The sequence below is a fragment of the Mya arenaria genome, chromosome 6 (assembly GCF_026914265.1).
Source record: "Mya arenaria isolate MELC-2E11 chromosome 6, ASM2691426v1".
NCBI lineage: Eukaryota > Metazoa > Mollusca > Bivalvia > Myida > Myidae > Mya > Mya arenaria.
In genome coordinates, this window is record NC_069127.1 from 49929980 (window position 1) to 49952621 (window position 22642).

The following is a 22642-nucleotide window of genomic DNA, read 5'->3' on the forward strand; positions in this document are numbered from 1 at the left end:
ACCGATGTCTGTTAGGTTCTTCTGCAATTGAAGGTTATAATTAAAAGTTCTTAAGGCCCTCAAATGACTGACATATGGGATATGTATTTCATTCAATTTCATATTTTAATAAAATATTGACATACGAAATTGTATATTGAAATTGATATAACTGCCACATACCTGCCACAGAGTCCTTCAGACTTTTTTCAGAACTTTCTAAAAGGTGCACGAAAATAGACAAATGGAGGTATAGGCACCATTGAGTCGAAATTTATTTGTGTAACCAGCAAGAAATCTCTTTGATCATAATAACAAACGCTCCTCCATTAAATATAGATATAACCAAATGGGTAAAGTAATAGTCCTAACAACATTTTTGTTTAAAATCTGAATTATTGACAAGGGAGGAGCGAGCAAAGCTTATTCATTAAGAGTTTACACAATGTGTTTTAAACTTCTCTATGAGTTTACCAAAATAATGACAAGGAAAACCGATATCTAATCAGCCGTAAACTGAACTACGCGTTGTACAATATTAGGAAAATATTCTTTGGGATCCCAATATTCATAGAATTATGTTTTTGTAAACATGTTATCAGCAACATTCTTGCACGAATAGCATTAACATAACGCATTGCTGCAAGACAGTCACATGGAGTGAGAATGAAAAGATAGCACATAGTGTTGATGGGAAGCTAAGTCATTAAGAATGAACTGTGAGGATTTAAGTGTTGTGCAGCATTTGTCGGAATATGGCGTAACTTGAGCATACTAAATTGAGGAATTATCGTCACATTTTTTGAGCATTTCAACGAAGGTTAGGATTTTCCCATGCGTTAGATACAATGTTCTAGACTACCATTTATTTTTCTCTAAATATTGAGAAATATATAAGCAGAATAGTATTACAATACCAATGGCCACTCCTAGCAAACAGAAGCATGACACTGCCAAACCGACACCCGCCTCACTTGGAATCAGCACCATGAAGCCAAAGTTTCAGCAATATGCACTTCCTTCTAAAAGACATGAGTCATTTACTGAGGCCTCGGTGCCGTGGCCTGAAACTTCGCCCGTCAAAGTTGAGGACTTGGTGGCCGCCGGACTTGTAAATACAGGTACATGTATAATGATTTTGTATTCGGTCGAGTCTACAAACTTGCATCACTTTCCTATTATGCATATTTTATTAGCGTCCAAAAAACATTTCTGAAAAAAATTGTTCCGTTCACGGAATCCCAATAAAAGGACGCTTCGTAACAAAGCAAGACAACGATCTATATTAGCACTTTTTGTCTTTGCTAGGTGTTGGAGACAGTGTGCGCTGCTACCATTGCGGTGGTGGTCTGCGGAACTGGGAGACAGGAGACGACCCGATGGAGCAGCACGCCAAATGGTACCCGACCTGCCAACATGTTCTCATCACCAAGGGCAAAACTTACATTCACTGTGTTGAGGCTGGCGAAAACCACGAACACATGTCAGAGCAAAGATCTAATGAAAGTATTGCCTTGCCCCTGTAAAACAATATTATAATTTGGTAAAATGAAGTCTCAGAAAGACTGCTTTCACGTCAATGACTAAAAGCAGTTTGTAAGTGGCATGCGATACTTAGTTTGAAAAAGATGTTATATAAATTCCGAAAGGGCAGGTTTTTTTTCTAAAAAGGTAGATGACTGCAGCCTGGGTGACGGTCTGCTTATCTGATTAAGATGTGCAACTGCATTTTACTATATATCTTATTTTGTGAAAAATTATCACTCACTCTAGATTGAAGTTTTACCGATAATAAATTATATGTATTTCTTCATACACCAGCTAATGCATCAATTTTAAATTTTACTTTCGTTTTTTAACAGTCATCGTCGGACAACTCGGCATCGCAACAGCAACAAGAATCCATGCAAGCAGCTGCCGAGTTCGGATATTCCGAAGAAAACATTGCAATAGCAGCGAGTTTATTTCGAGAACGAAATGGTAAATGCCTTTTTGTACGGGCAATCTACCTAAAGTGTGTAAATGAAGTAATGTAAAAAAAAATCAGTGAGATGTTTCTCTAAATTGATCCGTAGACGTGTGCATACATGACCTGAATAAAGTTTGATTAATTAAGATTTAAATGTCCTTCATGACTTCGTGCTTGGAGTATTGCGCCGACCAGATGTTACGTTTGAAAACAATATATTTCAGTGGTTTCTTCCAAGTTAAGAGGTTCTGATTTGGTGTCAATTTTGATGGAGATGGAAGACGATCCTGATCTTGGTTTGAATGTCAATGTTTCCGAATCGTGCTCACCAACTTCACCTTCAAACAATGCAGATGTCGAAGGTACAACTGCACAATTTGCTATATTAAGAATGTTAACAAAATAATACTGGAAGCGTATGTGTGTGTTCAGTGTGTATACAAATCACATATGAATTGAAACGTGCACTTGAGCTCGGGCTCGTTAACCTATTTATATATACATTAATTACCAACGAACACTCACACTTAATCATCACTAATCATGATACAATACAGAAGTCGAAGGTACTACTGGATTTTTAGACATCAGTTGTAACCACAGAAGAAAGGACACGCGCGTGTGTCTGTGTTTGTGTATGTGTGTGCATTTGCACGTGCGCGTACGTGCTCACGTGCGTGCGTGCGTGTGTAAGTGTGCATTTGCATGTGTGCGTACGTGCTCGCGTGCGTAAGTGTGTCTGTTGGGGGGGGGGGTGCATTTGCATGTGCGCGAACGTGCGTGCGTGCGTGTGTGCGTGTATGCGTGTATGCGTGTGTGTGTGCATTTGCATGTGTGCGTACGTGCTCGCGTGTGTGCGTAGGTGCGTGCGTGCGTGGGTGTGTGTGTGCGCACGTACGTGCTCGCATGCGTGTGTGCGTGTGTATATGGGGGGCATTTGCACGTGCGCGTACTTGCATCAGTGTGTTTATTAAAATAACACGATAGTGCTAGGGATCGTTAACCTTGTTGTTCATAATACTACTTAAAATGTACACTTGTATTCAAATCTAAAGTGTTGTTATAACACTCATGGTGCATCTAGTGTTTCAGAAGGATAACTCTTGAAGACTGTTTTATTTTCAGGTGACGATCTTCAAAATCTCGTTCTTGAGAACGATAGGCTTAAAGCGTTATACGACTGTAAAATCTGTCTGGACAATCGTGCGGACGTTATCTTTCTCCCATGTGGTCACATTGTCAGCTGTCCCCAGTGTGCTCCCGCCCTGGACCTCTGTCCAGTCTGCCGCAAGTCTATCATGGGCCTCGTCAAGGCACAATTTGCAAACAAAAGAAATTATGTTGATAATGACTATGGTGAATGTGATGCATTATAAGCACTGAAGATAAAGTGTTCTTCTGGTGACAAACTATTTTTGCTAAGTATAAGTAACATACAGCTAGTAACACTATAATAGCAAATGTATATTTATAATACGTGCCAAAGGTTAACGAAAGGGTTTGATGATGTTAAAATATTGTGAAATCAAATTGTGATATGAACAACTGTGTTATTCTATTTCTTGTTTTATATACATAAAAAGAAAAATTGATTGGAAAAATATAGAAAAATAGTTTAAATATTCTTTTGCACAATAAGTCTTGACGCATATCTGATATGTCTATGTCATTTGACGTCATTGGTTTGTGAAATATTGCTTTATCCCAGTTATAACTTCATCAAGCGAAGTAACTGTACCTGCACATTAAGAGAAAACATTCGACGAGGTATGTGATATGTATACATAAAATTACTATCTCATTTCCGACGCATTCTCGTCCACCAGAGTGATAATGCTTTGCTAACCATAGATTTATCATTATCAAACCTCTGATGAATGAGAATGTTCCGACGATGTATGTGATATGTTTGAAGTTTTATTGACAGTATCTACGCATTTGTTTGAAGGAATAGTAACGTTCTATGAAAAAGAACACATGCCTTGTCGATAATATAAATAGCAACCTTTCGTTTGTATTAGGACAATTTACACCAATCGACGGATTTTGTCTGAAAAAAAAATGGAGCGAGAGGAAAGCTGAGAAATGTACCATCATCCCATCAGCCATCTAATATTTACTTGACTATACCGAAACAATTTAAGGGGATCAATAGTTTTTGTTATTACAACAGTGTGTGTATACCATGTGATAAATTACGTCATATATGCTACGTCGGAAGGCTATATTTTGCTTAAAATGAAGACTTAAATCAAAAATAACTTTTCTTTTACTACACCATTTTAAATGAAACTAACGACAGTCTATGCCGCTTAAAGAGCCCCGCTTTCGTTTTATTACCGGAGTTGGATAAGGTGATAGGTTTCATCAAACACTTCGACAAACCTGTTTCCAAAATAATGTTTTGACAGTGCTCCGTCAGATGGCCGTATTGTGAAAAGGTCTGTCGAGGTGTTTTAAAAACTAAACTCTCAATCAAACTCTGGTAAAAGATCGAAGGCGGGGCTCTGTAAGCGGCATAGACTGCGCTATGATTCATTAAAAATGGTGAAGAAATAGTGAAGATATCTATGTTAAAATCTTCTTTCTAAGCAAAAGTTTGCCTTCCGACGTAGCATTTATGACGCATTTTATCACTTGGTATACACAAACTATACAAAATAACATTTAAAACCACGAAAGACTTTCCGTTAACATCGGAAATATGATCAACGAATACGAATGCGCGCGGTCATCCGTAATCTCCGTGTATTTCCGTACCAGGTGACTGTATTTTGTTATTGCGCGGGCGCATCGGCGCCCGGCGCATATATTGATTGTTTTATAGTGTCCCTGGTGCAATGGGCTTGCGCATGCGGCGTTTTCATTGTTTTGATCGCGCATGCGCCGTTTCTTACCGTCCGCTCTCGGATAAGTCCGAAGCAGTTCGCCATTAGACTGGTTCCTTTTCGATTTTGCAATAGAAGATTGGTAATCTTCTAATATGTGAAGCTTTGAAAATATAAGGCAAATTAAAACCAGAGATTTTTTTAATAACTCTTATAGAGAAAATATATCATAAATGCACAGTTGTTGAGAAAACTTCTGTTCTTTATTTAAATATTTTTACATAAAAGAATAAACCACGAATGCGCAGAATATATCTTACAATAATCTTAGAAAATCGGTGAACCAGTCTATTATCTGATTACCCGGTTATCACACGTAGGGGTTAGATGCAAGCGTCCAGTTCATTTTTTTTTACGTAGTGAACTGAAAAACTATTGTTATTTTATATTCAGGGGCGTAGCTTCCTATAGGCCGTGTAGGCCGCGGCCTACACATTTTTCAGAAAAACCGATAAAATAAAAATGCCAAATCTGCAATAAAAACTGACGGCATAGGAGGGTGAGGGGCTAAAATATGAAATTCCGACAAATGCGCTTTAATATATAGGAAAGCTGGTATTTCAAATATATCGTTTTCCTTTGCTCTAAAGTACATTTTCACGTGACATTAATGTTTCGTATATAATTTATCGAAAGTTGCATACCAGTAGCCTGCGCGTTGACGCCTTACATTAAATATTTCTAATCGGCTTGGTAAAAGTTTGCGGGCACTTTATTATTTGATATTGTAAATTGTCTGGCGCAAATATTGCCGAACATAGTCCTACGTATCCTGAGTTCGATAGTCTCACTTTGACTTCAATAGATAGAGATACCAAACAACAACTGCTAGAAGGAAGTTGGCAATCATGCCTCCAGTACCAGTTTCCACCCGAGTGTCTGAACTATGATGGACACAGTTCAGGACATTGGATTCTTGTTCAATTTTTCAGCAAATCGTCTAGCAGCCTTTCAGGACGAGCTTTCTAGAAAAGTCGCAACGAAAGAGGAATTAAACCGGCGCACTAAGCTTCGCTCGTTATGTGAGACACGATGGTTCAGTCGTGCGGATGCAATCGAAGCGTTCCAAAATGCGTTCCCCGTAGTGGTCCACGCACTTGAAACTATTAATGAAGACGGAGACGAGAAGGCCGGCCAGTATTTGCCCGCTGTACTGCTCTTTGAATTCATAATCACACTTGTAGTGGCGCAACACATTGGGTAATACCATGAACCTGACGAATCTTCTTCAGAAGGAAGGCAATGGTCTACTACACGCTGTTGAAGAAACAAACGTCATTGTCAAATTGTGCAATGACTGGAGGGCTGATCCTGATGTATAGAATGGACTGTACATGAAAGCAACGTATATAATCTCAGGCTTCGACATTCAACCATAAATGCCAAGAAGAGTTGGTCGACACCAAAACAGAGCAAATCTTGAGGTGCAAACACCATCTGACTACTTCAGATTAACCTTGTACAATGTCTTCAGACAGATACAGTGCACATCATGTATTGCCTTCAAAACTGGAAATTCTACAGGACGACATGCTGCCACCAATTTATGCTGCTAAGGCCCCTGATCGCCACGAAACATTTGACACATTTAAAACAGAATGGAATGTGAGATGGAGCATCGCAGCCGCAAGTTTATCTAGACTACAAGAGACCACGAAGCAGACCAACAAGGTTCTGTACCCTAGCATATTTACAATATTCGAGGTTCTTCTTACTATGCCACCTACATCAACCTCTTGTGAAAGGTCCTTCGTTTAGTGGAAACGAATAAAAAACTTCCTGCAAACGACAATGAAAAGCGACATGTTGTCATCCTTGGCCCTAATCCACAGCCACAAGAGCATGATCATAGATCATGATCATCAAAGTGTTTGCGTCGCGAAAATGCTGGAAGCTAGAGTTTTTTTAATGATCCCGGAAAGTCAACTGTGCTGTAGAGAGCGACATTATATATATATATATATATATATATATATATATATATATATATATATATATATATATATATATATATATATATATGGTATTTATTGTGCAAATACACGTAAGATTAACTTTGATTTTGGTAACAAAATGCATTAATATTGAGTGAAATTTAATTAATAAAATGTTCAATGTTTTAGTTCTATGGCCTGTCTTCTTCAGCTAAAGTACGTACAAAATTAATTTAAGGTAAAACATAATGATTTCGTTGCTCTCTTTAATGTTTTTGCAACAACGAATTATACGCCAAAACACACCTACAATCACCTAGCTAAGCAAAATTTCCGGGGAGGTGGGAGCATATCCCCGGCCCCCCTAAAACGTGGCCTACACATATATTTTCGTCAAGCTACGCCCCTGATATTTATCATTTTAAAAGCAGGTTTCGTGTCTTTCGATTTAAACAGTAGCACGGTTTTTTGCGGTATTCCTACTTTCATTTTGGACAACATTTGAAGGCTTTTCCAAATTGGGTCATTAAAACCAGGAATGATAGCCGTCCAATGAAAACGCTTCTTGCATTTCAGATATAGGCGAGTGTGCGGTCAAGGTCAAAATTGCGAGAGGCTGATTCGAAGTCAACTACCGCAACAAAAACAGTCGATTTGGACATTAACGTGTCTAACTGAATGAGTCACAATGGTAGGGATGATATTTCAAGCCGTTCTTCGTAATGCATGCGCAAAGTTTGCATGTCAGTCTGTATGTAACGAGTTTAAGGTGATTTGTTCGTAGTAATTAAATTTTTGCATCGTTTTCATTATGCACCAGTTATTATTTTAGACTAATGCATCAGTCAATTGAAACCACGCCCCCCCCCCCCGGTCAGGGGAATAGCGAGGACCCTGACCATAGGTCCAGCCAATCTTGGCTAAAATCACGTCCTGCGGGGATGAACAGATTGTTTAATCTCGCCAAATTCCCCCGCACCCCAGGGGCCCTAGGTAAGGCCCATTCCCCGCTATATTTAAAGCGAGACATAACCATCCCATTCACTCGGCAATGCAGGGCCACCTGAAAGTTAAAAACATGGTCCATTTCCCCGGCTATCCCCGGTATACCCCCGGACCTTTACGGTCGTGGTTACAATTGACTGGTGCATTAGTTTAAAATAATAAACATGTTTAACGGGATTCTGTCTCAATTACGGGATTCTGTCTCAATAAAATGTATATTTATCATCCTACATTCCAGTTTCTACCACAAGAGTTGTAAATATTGAACAGAAAGGGCTTCATCTTCAAGATGAAAACTGCAAAAAATGGCCACCAACAATAATGGGCCAGGACTGAGGAGTTCCAAGAAATGAGTTATCTTCAGTCCACAAATATCAGTGCTGCCCCGCTGCCCAAAACCAGGTTTGTTCTCTTTCTTTGTTTCCTGTTAACTTTATGGTTTCAGAACAATAGCCAGCATTCATATTAAAAATGAAATCCCAAACCTTCTGCATTTTGTGTTGTTACAGTACTGTTAAGACCAAACTTGACAGTAAGTGCACATCGTGTTCACTATCAGTTTACTTCGTAGTGCACTAGGGTAAGACAAGGGTAAGACAAGGGAAAGACTAAATGGAGACAAAGGGCTGACCAGATAAGGCTTCTTCAGTCTATAATAAATGCTATCTTTACAGTGAAACTTAGAATGATGTGTTTAGTTTCATCAGATGTTTTAATGTAAACTATTTTATAGAATAATTATAATCAATTTTGACCTTTCATTTTAACAATATAGAATTATATGATTGATGTTGTCTTATAAAATAAAGTTAATTTGTCAAACATTTAGACATTTAAATGTTTTTGTTTTCTTTATAAATATGCATTGCATTATTTTCATATTAATTGATAGTTTTAAATATATAACTTTGGTTCTAAATAAAAGGGTTTCATCTTCAAATACTTTTATGACATAACATTCAAAGGAGTTCATGAGCCTTTCTTTAAAGTTTCACAAGGTGATAATTACACGTTGTTCGTTATTTGTAATAGTTAATTATCAAAGTTCACGCCTTATATATTGTTCCAAGCTCAAACTGTGAAATTGTTGTGCCATTGTTGATTCATTCAAAGGATATATTAACAAAGATTTTCTTCCAACTCTTCTGAAACTTTCAATTTTATGTTTATTCTTGTTTAACAAATGTGTTCAAATTTAAGGTGACAGCAATCATCATCAAATAAGTACACCATTAAATATTATAGTATATTTTCTACATTGTACCCAGATTTATTAATTGCATTTCTAATTTGATACACATAATAGATAAACGTATATTTTAGGCATTTTGTATTATTGGTTATGCTGCTCCATTATTTAATGAAATACTATCCATTGAAGGCTAATTTAAGCCTTCTTTAAGAGCCCCCCCTCCCCATAGTACACTGTGTATTGATTTTTTATCTTTATTTCCTCCTGCTAACTATCAAATGCTTTAGAATAAGAATATGAGTAGTATTATTTATAATATCCCATTAAAATTATTTATATTTTACAACTTAAATGGAATAAAACCCTTTTTACTTTTTTTGTTTATTATTTACTCCCAATCAGTCAAATTAATACATTTGCTATGCATATATGTTTATGCAAGAAGGGTTGTGTATTAATGAGCTAATGCTATTTTCTACTCTAAATGTTGTCAACTCTAAATGGCCCCAAGCCAATAAACAAATACACAGGAAATTGGCCCCTGCAATGACACTAGTGCAATAAACAAGGAATACACAACAGACAATTAACATGACAACCATTCCTAAAACTAGGCCTTTGAAGGAAACTCAATATATTTTTACGAATTTTGTTTTTTTAGAGAAGAGATGCAAACAAATATGTTTTAATAAAAGATGGAAAATAGTTAATTTTTATTATATTTTCGAAAATTTGACATGTTGTTTTAAAAACAGTGACTGAACAATGAACAGTGGAAAACTAACTGTGATAAATTAGCATGCGATAATTGTTTATTTTATGTTTTATATTCATTTTATTTTTAGATATTTTAATCTATCTTACTTCATGTCATGTGTTTTATTTGCTTTAACGATGTATTTAGCTTAATTATTATTATTATTTTTGTTTATTTCAAATTAAGTATGTTTGATGTCTAGATAGTATTATATCTTTAAATTATTTAAAATATTTTATCATTGTATTGTACAACGCCATTGAGTATTTTATGTAAAAATAGGCGTTTAATCAAATAAACAAGTTTCAAGTTTTAAGTTGCAACTGCATAATAACATAAAAATACTATTTCTTAAAGTGACACTTTTATTCAAAATCAATACATACACATGAATAACAAACATAAATTTTGACTGATAAACCATTAACTACCTACTAAATAAGGCATTAATGGAAAATATTAACTACTGATAACAAAATTGTAACCGTGAATTTAACAGCAGAAAGCGCAAAAAATATTAAATGATTGGTGAATGCTAAAAGATTTACTGTACACTACTGAAGCCTACATTAGTCTCATAAGGTAGAGATAGCGTGTTTTATGCTCATTTCTTTCAAATTAAATTCGGTACCCTTATAAGAACCATTGTTTTTGACATTTATTCATCCTTTTTGGAATATTAAAACAATATTATTAATTTTGGTAAATCTTATTCTGCATCTTAAATGACACTTTTCATCATTTGTTAATCAAATTATTAAGAGTGGAGATATTTAATATTTACCATGCATATCATGTATTTTAACATCAAATAGCAAGTTTAATATGAAATAATATTCATTGTAATGCCTGGTTAATGGTTGAATGCATAGGATAATTTCATCTTTTGCCATTTTGAATGTTATCACAGTAGGGTTCCTGATACTTCCTGTGTATTGTTTATTGGCTCTGACCTATTGGGGCTAACACTGTTACAATGGGTAATCTCATTACAAAAGTATGAATAAGCATTTTATCATTTTGCTGATATTCAATTAATTTTAATGCCTGGTTAGTTGGCCATTTGGTAGGACAATTCCCTTTGTGCTATTTTTATAGAAAAAGATAAATAGATATATTCAGTATTAAATGCTAAAACTAGGCTTTAAAGATGTTTATTTATGGAAAGTTAATGAAATAAATCGTGAATATAGTTACATAAAAAATTCTGAAAAATAGCTTGAGCTACTATTTTTAAATTATTCTAATTAAGGCAAGATCTTTTTTCAACCGCATGCATTTTTTCTTTTGTTAAATCACATTTACTTTTTTTTATCATAAATGATACAATGATTTTGTATTTACAGTTTGAATATATAATAGTGCTCTTCACTTTTATACGTAGGATTTAGAATTACCAAAAAAATCATAATTGTTTGGATGTTACAATAGTATCACAATTATATTTATAACACTCTTATTTAAAATATTGGCTAAGAAATAATTTATTTAAGAAATGTTTTATTTTTATTTCATCTGCATTAGAATTAAAAATTGACAAATATGACCAGTAAATGACGGGTCCCCTTTTCTTTAGTTACTGGCCCGAAGAAATGATTTACATCATCAGGTGTGGGCTGAGTGTGTGCGTGTTATGGACAAAAACAATGTGTACTTGTAATGAGTTGTTGGGAAGAAATTTGACATTTCATCTGTTCTAGCTTACGTCTGTTAAGGGAGCAAAACAGTATTATGTGTTGTAAATATTATGATAGAAATAGTGCTGTTAACTGTATATACAAAGCATTCAGAATTTATATTTTGTTATCACTTAATGACTTAAATCAAATGTCTGACTTACAAAAAATTGTCATAATTGTTCAGATGTTACAATAGTGACACAAGTATATTATATAACACACCTGTTTCAAAATATTGGCTTTCAAATAAACTTATTGTATTTATTTTAAGAAATGTAATATTCTTTTTTATCAACAATAAAATAAAATTGAAAAATATAGTACATGTATCCCCTTGTCATAATTGTTCAGATGTTATAATAGTAACATAATTATATTATATAACACTCCTGTTTCAAAATATTGGCTTACAAATAAACTTAATGTATTTATTTTAAGAAATGTAATATTCTTTTTTTTTATCAACAATAAAATAAAATTGACAAATATAGAAACCCCTTGTCTTATAAGCCTAGTACAATGGCTTTACATCATAAAGTCATCAGTGAATACTAAAAGATTTTGTCACAAGTTTTGAAATGAACTGGTAGAGGAAAAGATCTTATCAGTGATATAAAATCAATATAGTAAGGCCAATTTCAGTGGACCAGAAAAATCAATACTGGCTTATCAAATAAACTACAGACTACATTAGTTTATCAATAGTGCACAAATTGTTCACTAGTAGTTCACTCCTAGTGCACAAGGGTGTAAAGTTTGGTCTTAACAGTACTGTATGTAACACAACTAAAGCTAGGCAAATGTTTTGCTAAGTTTTTAACTGCAACTTTAAATAGCATTGCATTTGGTATTAACATTCAACCTTTAATACAACAAAAACATATGGATGTTTCAATGCAGTTCAATAAATAATTGAATGTATTTACAATTATTCACAATTTCATATAATGTTTAAAAAAATTAACTCTACAAGCTTACATTATTTCACAATATAATCTTTTTTTAGACATCATTTTGATATTTATTTCGCACAAAATAGAAAATACATGACCTATAAACAAGCCTTCCTAAAAATTAATAACATTTTTTTCACTTTTTCTAACAAAATTGCTTAACTCAATAGCTGAATAAAGGAATGAAATCATTACTTGTATATAAATACTTAATCTTAATCATTATTCTGCAATTCATGCATCAATGTTTGATTTGTATTTAACCTGATTCAGAATTGACATCAAATTGCAAATTACCTGTCAATTCACATTTCGAATAAAGCTTATGAAATCAACCTTGAAACCTAACAAATTCACCTCAGTTTAATGTTTAGAGTTATTTTATTTCTCATGTTTCATGTTATCAGGCCCCAATTTCTCAAAACTTCTTAAGCTTAACAGGCTTAAGTAGCTAATTTCAACTAGCCAAAATACATACTTAAAGAGAATTTTGATAAATGAATAATTGTTTATTCTGATAATCATGATTATAATTCCCATCTCAAGGGTAAAAACATTTAAAGAAGTTAACATTACGCAAATTATTGAAAACCAAAAATAGTGAGCTTAGCTTAATCCTGTTATAAGGGGCTTAAGAAGTTTCGAGAAATCGGGGCCAGGTCTTCAGTGCTACATTCACTTATCATGATATCATAACATCCTCCTTTCATATCTTTTTAGAGTGTGGCAACAAGTTAATGGACCTTGACAAATGTCCTTTATGTTAGAGCCAGTCCCTTACACAAGTGGCCTACTTTTGCACAGCTGAGGTTGTTATCAAACGCAGCAGTAGGTATGAAATGCGGAAACTGTTCCAATTTGATCTTCAACAGTTGAGTTACTCCTCATCGCAATACCTGAACTGAAAACAATCGGTGACGATCCTGCACTTCACTTCTACCTCACAGTGCTCTTCCCTATAAACGCTAGAGGAAAGTTTGAAAATGGAAAACTTGTCATTGCAAGTGTGAAAGGACCAATTGATTCTTAACGAAACAACCTGCCTCAATGCTTTAGCTGACACTACATCAAGTCAACACAAGGCAATTTGTTTTTCTCGCAACCTGACCGGTATGTTGAATCTGATCAAAATTGTACACAACCGCTGGTCAAGAATATAGAAATACAAGATGTGTGATCAGTAACCTAAATTATTCTTGAATATTTGAACATAATAAAAGAGTATTTGTTAAAGTTATACATATTGTGTGTAGTGTAGGTAAGATCAATTTCAGGGTTATTTTGGCTAAAAAAAAGGAAAATGAGTCTTGATTCATAACATCGATGAAATAGCAAGCCTTAAGTATTTTCGATAAAGTGATACATATATTTTGTGGTGATGTCATAACCTTGTTTCACTGTTTTTGAAGAGAAAACACATGTTATAAATATATTATCACATTTGTGTTTTTTTAGCTCGACTATTTTAAGAATAAGGTGGGCTATACTATTCGCTCTGGTGTCGGTGTCCGGTTCAAGTTTTAGGGCAAGTTGGGATTTTCACTTATAAGTCCAATACCCTTCATTCAATTGACTTAATACCTCACACAGTTGATCAGGGCCATGCTACAGGAACTACATTGGCTCCCTGTGCAATGCAGAGTAGAGTACAAAATTCTAACACACACATTTAAAGCGCTCCATGACCAAACGCCTGCGTACATTGTGGACATGTTAGAAATATACAGAGCATCCAGAAATCTGAGGTCGAAAAATAAGTCACTGACGTTAGTTGTGCCTAAATGTCGGACGGTGCGTTATGGTGACAGAAGTTTCCAGTCAGCATCAGCTAAGTTATGGAATGCCCTCCCAACTGACATCAGAGACTGTAACACCTTGCAAAGTTTTAAGAAGGCTCTGAAAACCCACTATTTTATACAGTATTATGGACGATAAGTGTTTTATTATTTTATTTCCGAGTGCATGGATCTATTCGGGATTTAACTGCTTGTTGTTACTTTATCTTTAAATTTTATTGGTTTTCACTAACTCTGAAATTATTATTCTATTATTTTATAGTTATTTCAAACATTTTATATTATATTAATTTTGTACATATGTACTATACATAAACACTTTGTTTTAATTGACTAGCTTTAATATTGTTATAAGCATTTTAGTTTGTCTATTGTTTTATATTACATTGTAAAGCACTTTTGAACATACTTTATGTATGAAAAGAGTGCTATAGAAATATGGTATATAATAATAACAATAATAATAATATAATGGGAATAGATAACTCCTAGTTATGGCCCCTGATTGACTATCAAACTTAGGTTAAAGTTTTAGGGCAGGTTGGGATATTTATTAATAACTTCTCTACCATTCGTTCATTTAACTTAATACACATTTGTTCAGGACCATCACACAATGAGGTTACATAACTCTGTATTATCCTCAATACAAGTTATAGCCCCTGATTGACTTAGGTTAAAGGTTTAGGGCAGGTTAAAGTTTTAGAACAAGATGGGATTTTCACTAATAAGTCTAATGTCAGTGCCATCACATAATTAGGTAAGATAACTCCATATCATATTTTATTCACATAATGGCCCCTGATTGACTTTAGAACTTAGGTTAAAATTTTAGGGCAGGTTGATATATTTATTGATAACTTCTATACCCTTCATTCACATTATCCTTAATACAAGTTATGGCCCCTTATTGACTTACCGGTAGGTTAAAGTTTTAGGGCAAGTTAAAGTTTTAGGGCAAGTTGGGATTTTAATAAAAAAACTTCTATACCTTCATTCAATGCACTTAATACTTTGCAGAATTATTGACGACCATCTTACACTAAGGAACATAACTTCATGTTAACCCTAAATACAAATAATTGCCCTTGAATGTTTTTTTTCTTTTTAACTCTTCTTTTAATTTCTTTTGAAAGGCACATTTTTATATTCCTAACCACATTTTCATAAAGGGAAAACAAGATATTTGAATGACCTGTGTCATTTTTCGGGCGGGCTGGTGTTAGAGCAGCGTCAAAGTCACCTTATTTATCGAATAATTTTAGCTAGGTTTGACATAGAGAGACCAAACTTGGTATATGCAAAGAGTTTATGGAGACCTTTTATGGGAATGTGTTGAGGCCCCTATGATCAAGGTCAAGGTTACTATTAATAGAAAAAGGGTTGGTTTTCAATAACTTAAGTAAGGGTCTTCTAATTGGTACCAAATTTGGTATATAGGGAGAGTTTATAGAGACCTTTCCTGAGATTGTGTTTTTGGCCCCGAGAGTTATGGTCTAGGTCAAGGTCAAAATAGAAATATGGTAAGTACTGAATAACTCAAGTAAGGGTTGACATAGTGTGACCAAACTTGGTATATAGGACAAGTTTATGCAGAGCTTTAATTTTTTTTGGCCCCCTAGGGTCGTTGTCACTGTTACTAAAATAGATTACTGTTTCAGTTAAGGCGAACATACTGTGACCAAACTTGATATTATGTAGGAACAGTTTATAGCGCGGACACGAGTATGTGTACTCTGACATTTAAATATCTCGTGTGACTTTGATCTTTGAGTTATGGACCCTGATCAATGTCACTGCTCATCGTCTCAATGAGGATAACATTTGTACCAAGCAATATGGTAATCCATCAATGCATAAGTAAGTTATAGCACGGACACGAAATGTTACAGCCAGACAGACAGACAGACTGATGAAGTGTTTCTGTAATCCCCTCCCCACTCTGTGGCGGGGGATTTGAAATTTGATATTTATAAAATAGTGTACTTCCACTTTTGCCATTGTTGTGTTTTACCATTCTGTCAATATGTTAAGTGACAGTTGTGCCAATATCTTACAGTCACAATATATGACTTAACAGAATCGTAACATTATTTAATAACTTCATCATAATGATTACTTACCTTCCTATTGTTTTCTTAAATGTTCTGCAATTTCACTAATTATTTACAAAACATGTTCCTAAAATCAGAGACATTTGACAGTATTATAAGACTTCTCATTCAAGGTTTTGTCTATCTGAACACTGATGTTTGCATAACGCTCTGTAGATATCACTATACTTTTGCTAGGTTTAATTCCCATTAATGTTTAAATTAATTTCTCATATGTACACATATTTAACAATGTTCTGTTTTTCAACATCTCACTTAAACAGTTACAAAATGTTAATTTACAAGAAATACTTGTATTTATATCACTATGTCATTTTGCCAATTTCTTATATGTACATATATTAAACAATGTTCTGTTTTTCAACATCTCACTTAAACAGTTAGAAAATGTTAATTTACAAGAAATACTTGTATTTATATCACTATGTCATTTTGCCATGTCACCCTTCTTTACTACCTGTTATGCTTAAAGCTGCATTCTCACAGATTTACCATTTGTACAACTTTTTTTATTGTTTGTCTTGGAAAGCGCAAATTTTGTGTTAATATCCGCAAACAAATGATTTAAGATTACTGACAAAAGATCAAATCACAGATTTTCATATTTCCATTTGAAAATTAATGTATCATGGCTTAAGCTGTTACTAACAGTTTAAGAAAATTGCATAAAACATCAATTTTTGAACTTAAGTATAAAAATCTGCAATCTTTTTTTGTCAGCAGTCTTATATAACTGGTTTCAATGGATTTTCGCAAAATATGGCTCGTTCTAAGTCAAAAAATGAAAAAGATGTCAAAACGTTCAATCTGTGAGAGTGCAGCTTTAACTCTGATGAATATATCATTCAATGTCTCTTTTATAGGCACTGACTCTCCATTTACAAACATTAGAATTCATAATGCTTAAAAAGTATGCCTGTTTCAACTTCTCAACTTACCCTGCTTTTTTTGCATGACCCTTAACCATTCTATTGTGTGTTGTTGTTTTTCATTTTCGTGATTTATGACTTTTCAAACTTTAAAAAATAATGGCCTTTTGGCTATCAACCATATCAGCAATGCTTATACTGATAAAATAAAACTCCAGGCATATCATTTATAGTTTTGGGTTTGACAACTTTCAACTTTTAAGTTAGTAAATCATTTAACAAATATACTTATTTTCAACCCAATTCATTCCAACATAACAACTGAAACTGAGTTTTTTTAAGCCCCCCCCCCCCCCCCCCCATGTAAGAGATATTTATCACCCTATAAATAGTTTCATTCAAATACTGTGCATTTGCATACTAGGTACATATTACTAGGTTTTCATGCATTTTCATTTATATTCTTTTCTTTCATACCTGTTCTATTTCATTGCTTATGAAATAGTGGCAGCATGTATTTTAGTATTGTATTCATTTGTCTGTGTGCATTCTTATTCCAAGTATTGGTCATAATGTATTTGTCGCACTTACACCAAATTATAACAAATATTCTTTCTATTGTTTATTACATTTCAGTACAACTCTACCATTCCCAGCATACATACTAACTCTGTATATTTTGTTGTCATGCTTATTACTCTTTGTTGTATACAAAATGTATATAAAATGTCATATTGCTCATGTTCTTTCTTGTTTGTACATATGTTCATATTTCAGTAATACTCAATGCAGTATTTATTCTTATATTTCAATGTCATATTTTAAAGAATTGAGAAGTTTTACAGGCAAAATAACATTAACACATTTCCACCAAACTTTGTACAAATGCTTCACTTTTCATGTATTAAAATATATTCCTCACTTCATTTCATTGTAACCTATAATTTTCAGCACTTTCTTCATAAATCTTTTGTGTCATTATATTTCTATACACATTAAGTGATCAACTTCCTAGTCATACCACTATCAACCTGCATCACATTCTACTCATCATTCTTATATCTTATGCCTTAAAAGTGCATAATGCATGATGATTACATAATGTTTATTACCTATAAGTGTCAGTATATGCTAAACTTGTTTCCTTTGTTTAAAACATCCTGCATGCTTATAAATCATCTACGCCACAGAACAAGGAAAATGACATTAATAATGATGATCAGACTTCTTTCTTTCAGCTCATGTATAACCAACTTCTTTCAGTTTATGTTAAATGTATTTTTTTAATTGTGTTAAAATCTGTTACATAAGCAAACAGTTTTATGTGTTTTTCAGTTAGAAACAATGGCTTTGTAACACTTAATTATAACGGTCAACTTGTTTCGCGGAATATTAGCCAAAAGTAAACATTGTTTTAAGCAGATGTCCTTAATTAGTTTTTTGGATTAACCTTTGGTGCTACTCCTGTTTAAAGTCAACATTTCACCAAAGTACTTACTCAACGTTTCGAACTTTGCCCAGAATTTACCAAATCATGTTGGCCTATTTAACAATTCAGCTATCATATCAGCCACTCCAAAAGAAAACCACCACTGTGGCCATGTTGTCTTTTATAAATGTGTGTATATTGATACAGTTCATGAATAAAGTTATTTGATACAATTATGGTTTCTGTCATAGATATACCATCAGTTGTACAATTGTTATTGTGTTAAGTTTTATTTTCATTCCAAAACAACAGCCCAATTCTGTTATCTTTTAAGTAACTTCATTTCACTGACATCTACAATCAATGTTAGTCCTCACTTTATTTACTTTGTTCTGACCCTACATATAGACTTGCATAACCAATAGTTGGCCCGCGCTAACATCCAATTGCTGCATCTTGCAGCAACTTTTGTACTTGTATAGTAACATTTCTCCATCTAGTCGACAGTCAATTTAGACAGAACTGATATTTACCGATACTGTCTGGGAACTTTGTACTGAGAATGTATTTAATGTATAATAATGAAACTTGTTGCCCGATGAAGTTTACAGAGTTTAATTGAGAATTAAAGGAGTGTGGTATAGCGGTAAAGGAGTGTTCTAAGTGTTATCTTAAAAACACATCTCACAATGCACTCATTTCTATTATTGTATAAGTCATTCACTCATATATTATAACATTTTTGCGGTGTTAGACGCAATGCTGTTTCACGAGATCGGGTCTTTTCAGCAAACTGCACCAAAATATTCTTATTAACTTATTTTTGGTTTCAATATGTTGGTTCAAAATAAGAGCGGTCGCTTCAAACAAAAGAAAAAACATACTGTAATGTATATTCATTTTGCTTTTCTTTTGTATGAAAACATATGAAATTTATTCTGACGAACGAAATATAAAATCAGAGTGGCTTTATTTTGTTCTGGTGCCTTTTCTGTTTTTAGACTTATGTCAACTAGTTGGTTACTCGGTCAATTACTTGGTACGTTACTCAGTATGTTACCCGCTACGCAACTCGGACTGTTACTTGGTAGGTTACTAAGAAAGTTTACGTGTACGCAACTCGGTATATTACTTGGTACGTTACTCAGTTCGTTACTGGGTACGTTACTCGGTCCATTACTTCGTATGTTACTTGGTACGTTTTTCGGTACGTTATCCGGATAGTTACTCGGTCCATTACTTCATATGTTTCTCTGTGCATTACCTGGTACGTTATTCAGTACGTTACCCGGTATGTTTTTAGATACGCTCCTCGGTATGTTACTCTTTCCATTTCTCGGTATGTTACACGGTCTGTTTCTCGGTCAGTTACTTGTTACGTTACTCGGTACGTTACTCAGTCCGTTACCTGGTACGTTACTCAGTCAGTGACTTTGTACTTTGCTTGGTACGTTACTCGATAAGTTACTGAATCAGTTACTCGGTACGTTACTTGGTACGTTACTTATTCAGTTACTTGGTATGTTAGCCGGAACGTTACTCGGTCCGTTACTTGGTACGTTACCCGGTACGTTACTCAGTACGTAACTTGGTACGTTACCCGGTACGTTACTTAGTCAGTTACTTAGTACACTACTCGGTTGGTTACTTCCTCAGTTACTTGGTACGTTACACGGTAGGTTACACGGTCCGTTAGCCGGTAAGTTACTACGTCAATGCAATTACTCGCTCCGTAATTCGGTCTATTACTTGAAACGTTATTCTGTACGTTACTCGTTCCGTTACTTGGGGTTTTATCCAAATCTTTACTCGGGTCGTTACTCGGTTCGTTTCTCGCTCTGTTTCTCCGAATTTATGTTACCCTTGTTTTATACGCCATATCATACTCGAGCACATTTAGTGCACTTTTCAAATCATGATAAGGGTTTTATTCTAAACACAGTGATGATATGAATGTGTTACGATTAGCAAACATATCTTACTTTTTTATGCACATTACACGGTCCATTACTCGGTACATTGCTCGGTCAGTTACTGTGTTCGTTACTCGGTACTTTGCTTGGTCAGTAACTGGGTTCGTTACTCGGTCTGAAATCTGGTCGTTATTCAGTACGTTTTTCTGTACTTTACTAGGTTACTCCGTAGTCAGACCATTCTGGTTTCTTAGACCCTTTTTTACTTGAATACGTTTAGATCACCTTTCAAATAATTGTACGGTTTTATTCATGCATGCTTTTGTTTCCATTTAAACACAGTCATGATATGCTCTTTTTATATTATATATAACTGTGTATATAACTCATGTGTGAAACTCAGATTCTAATTGTGCGGAAGGTCGGGGGCTCAAACCCCGGCCGTGTCAAACCGAATGACGTAAAAACTTGGTACCAGTACTAAGCGCCCGTCATTAAAAAGGAAAATGGTGTTCTCAGTCACTCCTATCGCATGTCACTTATGGCATTTAAATTCAATCAGATTTATAAACTCTTCTCATTGGAAACTGCCAAGTTGTTTAGTTTAAGTTTGTTAATTAGGATGGTTTTTTTTCAAGTAATAAAACATGCGTCGTTAAATCAACGTATCTTCGCACTAATACCCAAAGCTAAATTACGCCGTAATTCAAAATACAAATATTTAAATAAATTTGACACAAATAAATCATTTTTTACCTTAATTTTTCAATAATACGTTTGCTGTTATCACGACGGTATTATGTAACAAGACCGTTCAATTGCAGAAGTCGGACATCGGACATCAATCGAACTCAAATGTGTTGGGCTTGGTGATATTTTATTTTTTTTTGTAATTCGGATGTGTCGAATGTTCGTTATGTCGACTTTTTTCCCTAGGTCCCGACAAAGTCGACATAACGAGTTTCGACGGTAAAAGTTAAATTACACATTTGCATATGATGTAATTGCATATGTTGTTCAGACGCTTATCAACTTATCTTTGTAAATATTTTGGATTACACAAAGGCTATCAATAAAAAAAAGTTGCTTATAAAAAAGAATGGACGTAGACTTTAAATAATTATAATTATTAACAGTGGCGATTCCAGGAATTGACGTTAGAGTGTGCGCAACCTTTTGACATGCGCCCCTCCCTCAAACCGAAATAATTATGGCATAAAATGTTTGCATAAAGGTTTTGGTTTCTCCCCAAACAGTTTTAACAAAATCTAGTCCGATATTGGAATTAAAAGTGATGTTTATGTGGGCGTGTGTGTGTGTGGGGGGGGGTGTATTGCGCCGAGTGTGCCCTCACAAAAATACGTCCATGACACCTTACAACTGCATTTGTCTTTTTATCTATCAAGTGTAACCTATGACATTTGCGGTCACGTATGAGTTTCCTCATGTGCGTTATTTGTCAATAGGAAAATGAAAGATACACAAGCGGATCGAAGGAGATGCTGCATCCGGCGTGCACCCCCTCTCCCTAAACTTGTCCAATATTACCCTTTACTTCAATACAGGAGGAAAAAGGTAGTAGAATACGCCCAGAAGACACCATTTCGGACTAGAAATTGTTAAAATTTCCTTAGAGGTTTACCAAGTACAGCCAACATTTTAAACCAAATAAACTTCGGTTCTGAGAAAGCGGCGCATGTCAAAAGGTTAAGCCGCTTAGTTACAACCCTCTAACGTCAATTCTGGATCCGCCCCTGATAAATAGCTTGAATTTTAGAGCGAGAGCGAAATGTCCTTCATGACTACCGAAGCATAGAATCTCGGTAAGTTCACATAGCTGATGTCACAGTTGTGTCATACCTTACATAAGTATAATTACATAAACATTAAAGTACAAATAAACATCACTTGCGGTTTACCTCAAAAAAACTTGTTTTGATGTTGTTCTGTTTCCCAACATTTTGTTATTTAAGACGATTTTTATAACTTTGATAAATGGTTTTGTTTTATAACTACAAAAATCCCCCTTTTCAAAGACAATGTATAAATAGACACTGCTGATAAATCTCTCTTTACGCTCAACATAAAACAATGTAGGTATGGAGTATTTGTAAAGTCAACTGTCTATTTCGTTTTAATTATAATTCGCTTAAGCGTCAATAAAC

The 22642-nt window shown here is 34.4% G+C and overlaps 1 protein-coding gene across 1 annotated transcript; it reads left to right on the top strand.

Annotated features, from left to right (window-relative positions):
• Nucleotides 1–593: 593 nt before the first annotated feature.
• Nucleotides 594–3561, top strand: LOC128238648 (putative inhibitor of apoptosis). Its single transcript, XM_052954773.1, has 5 exons — nucleotides 594–1100; nucleotides 1288–1481; nucleotides 1842–1959; nucleotides 2173–2310; nucleotides 3074–3561. Exons 1-5 carry the CDS (start codon nucleotides 899–901, stop codon nucleotides 3322–3324), a joined length of 903 nt encoding a protein of 300 aa, XP_052810733.1. The 5' UTR covers nucleotides 594–898; the 3' UTR covers nucleotides 3325–3561.
• Nucleotides 3562–22642: the final 19081 nt, after the last annotated feature.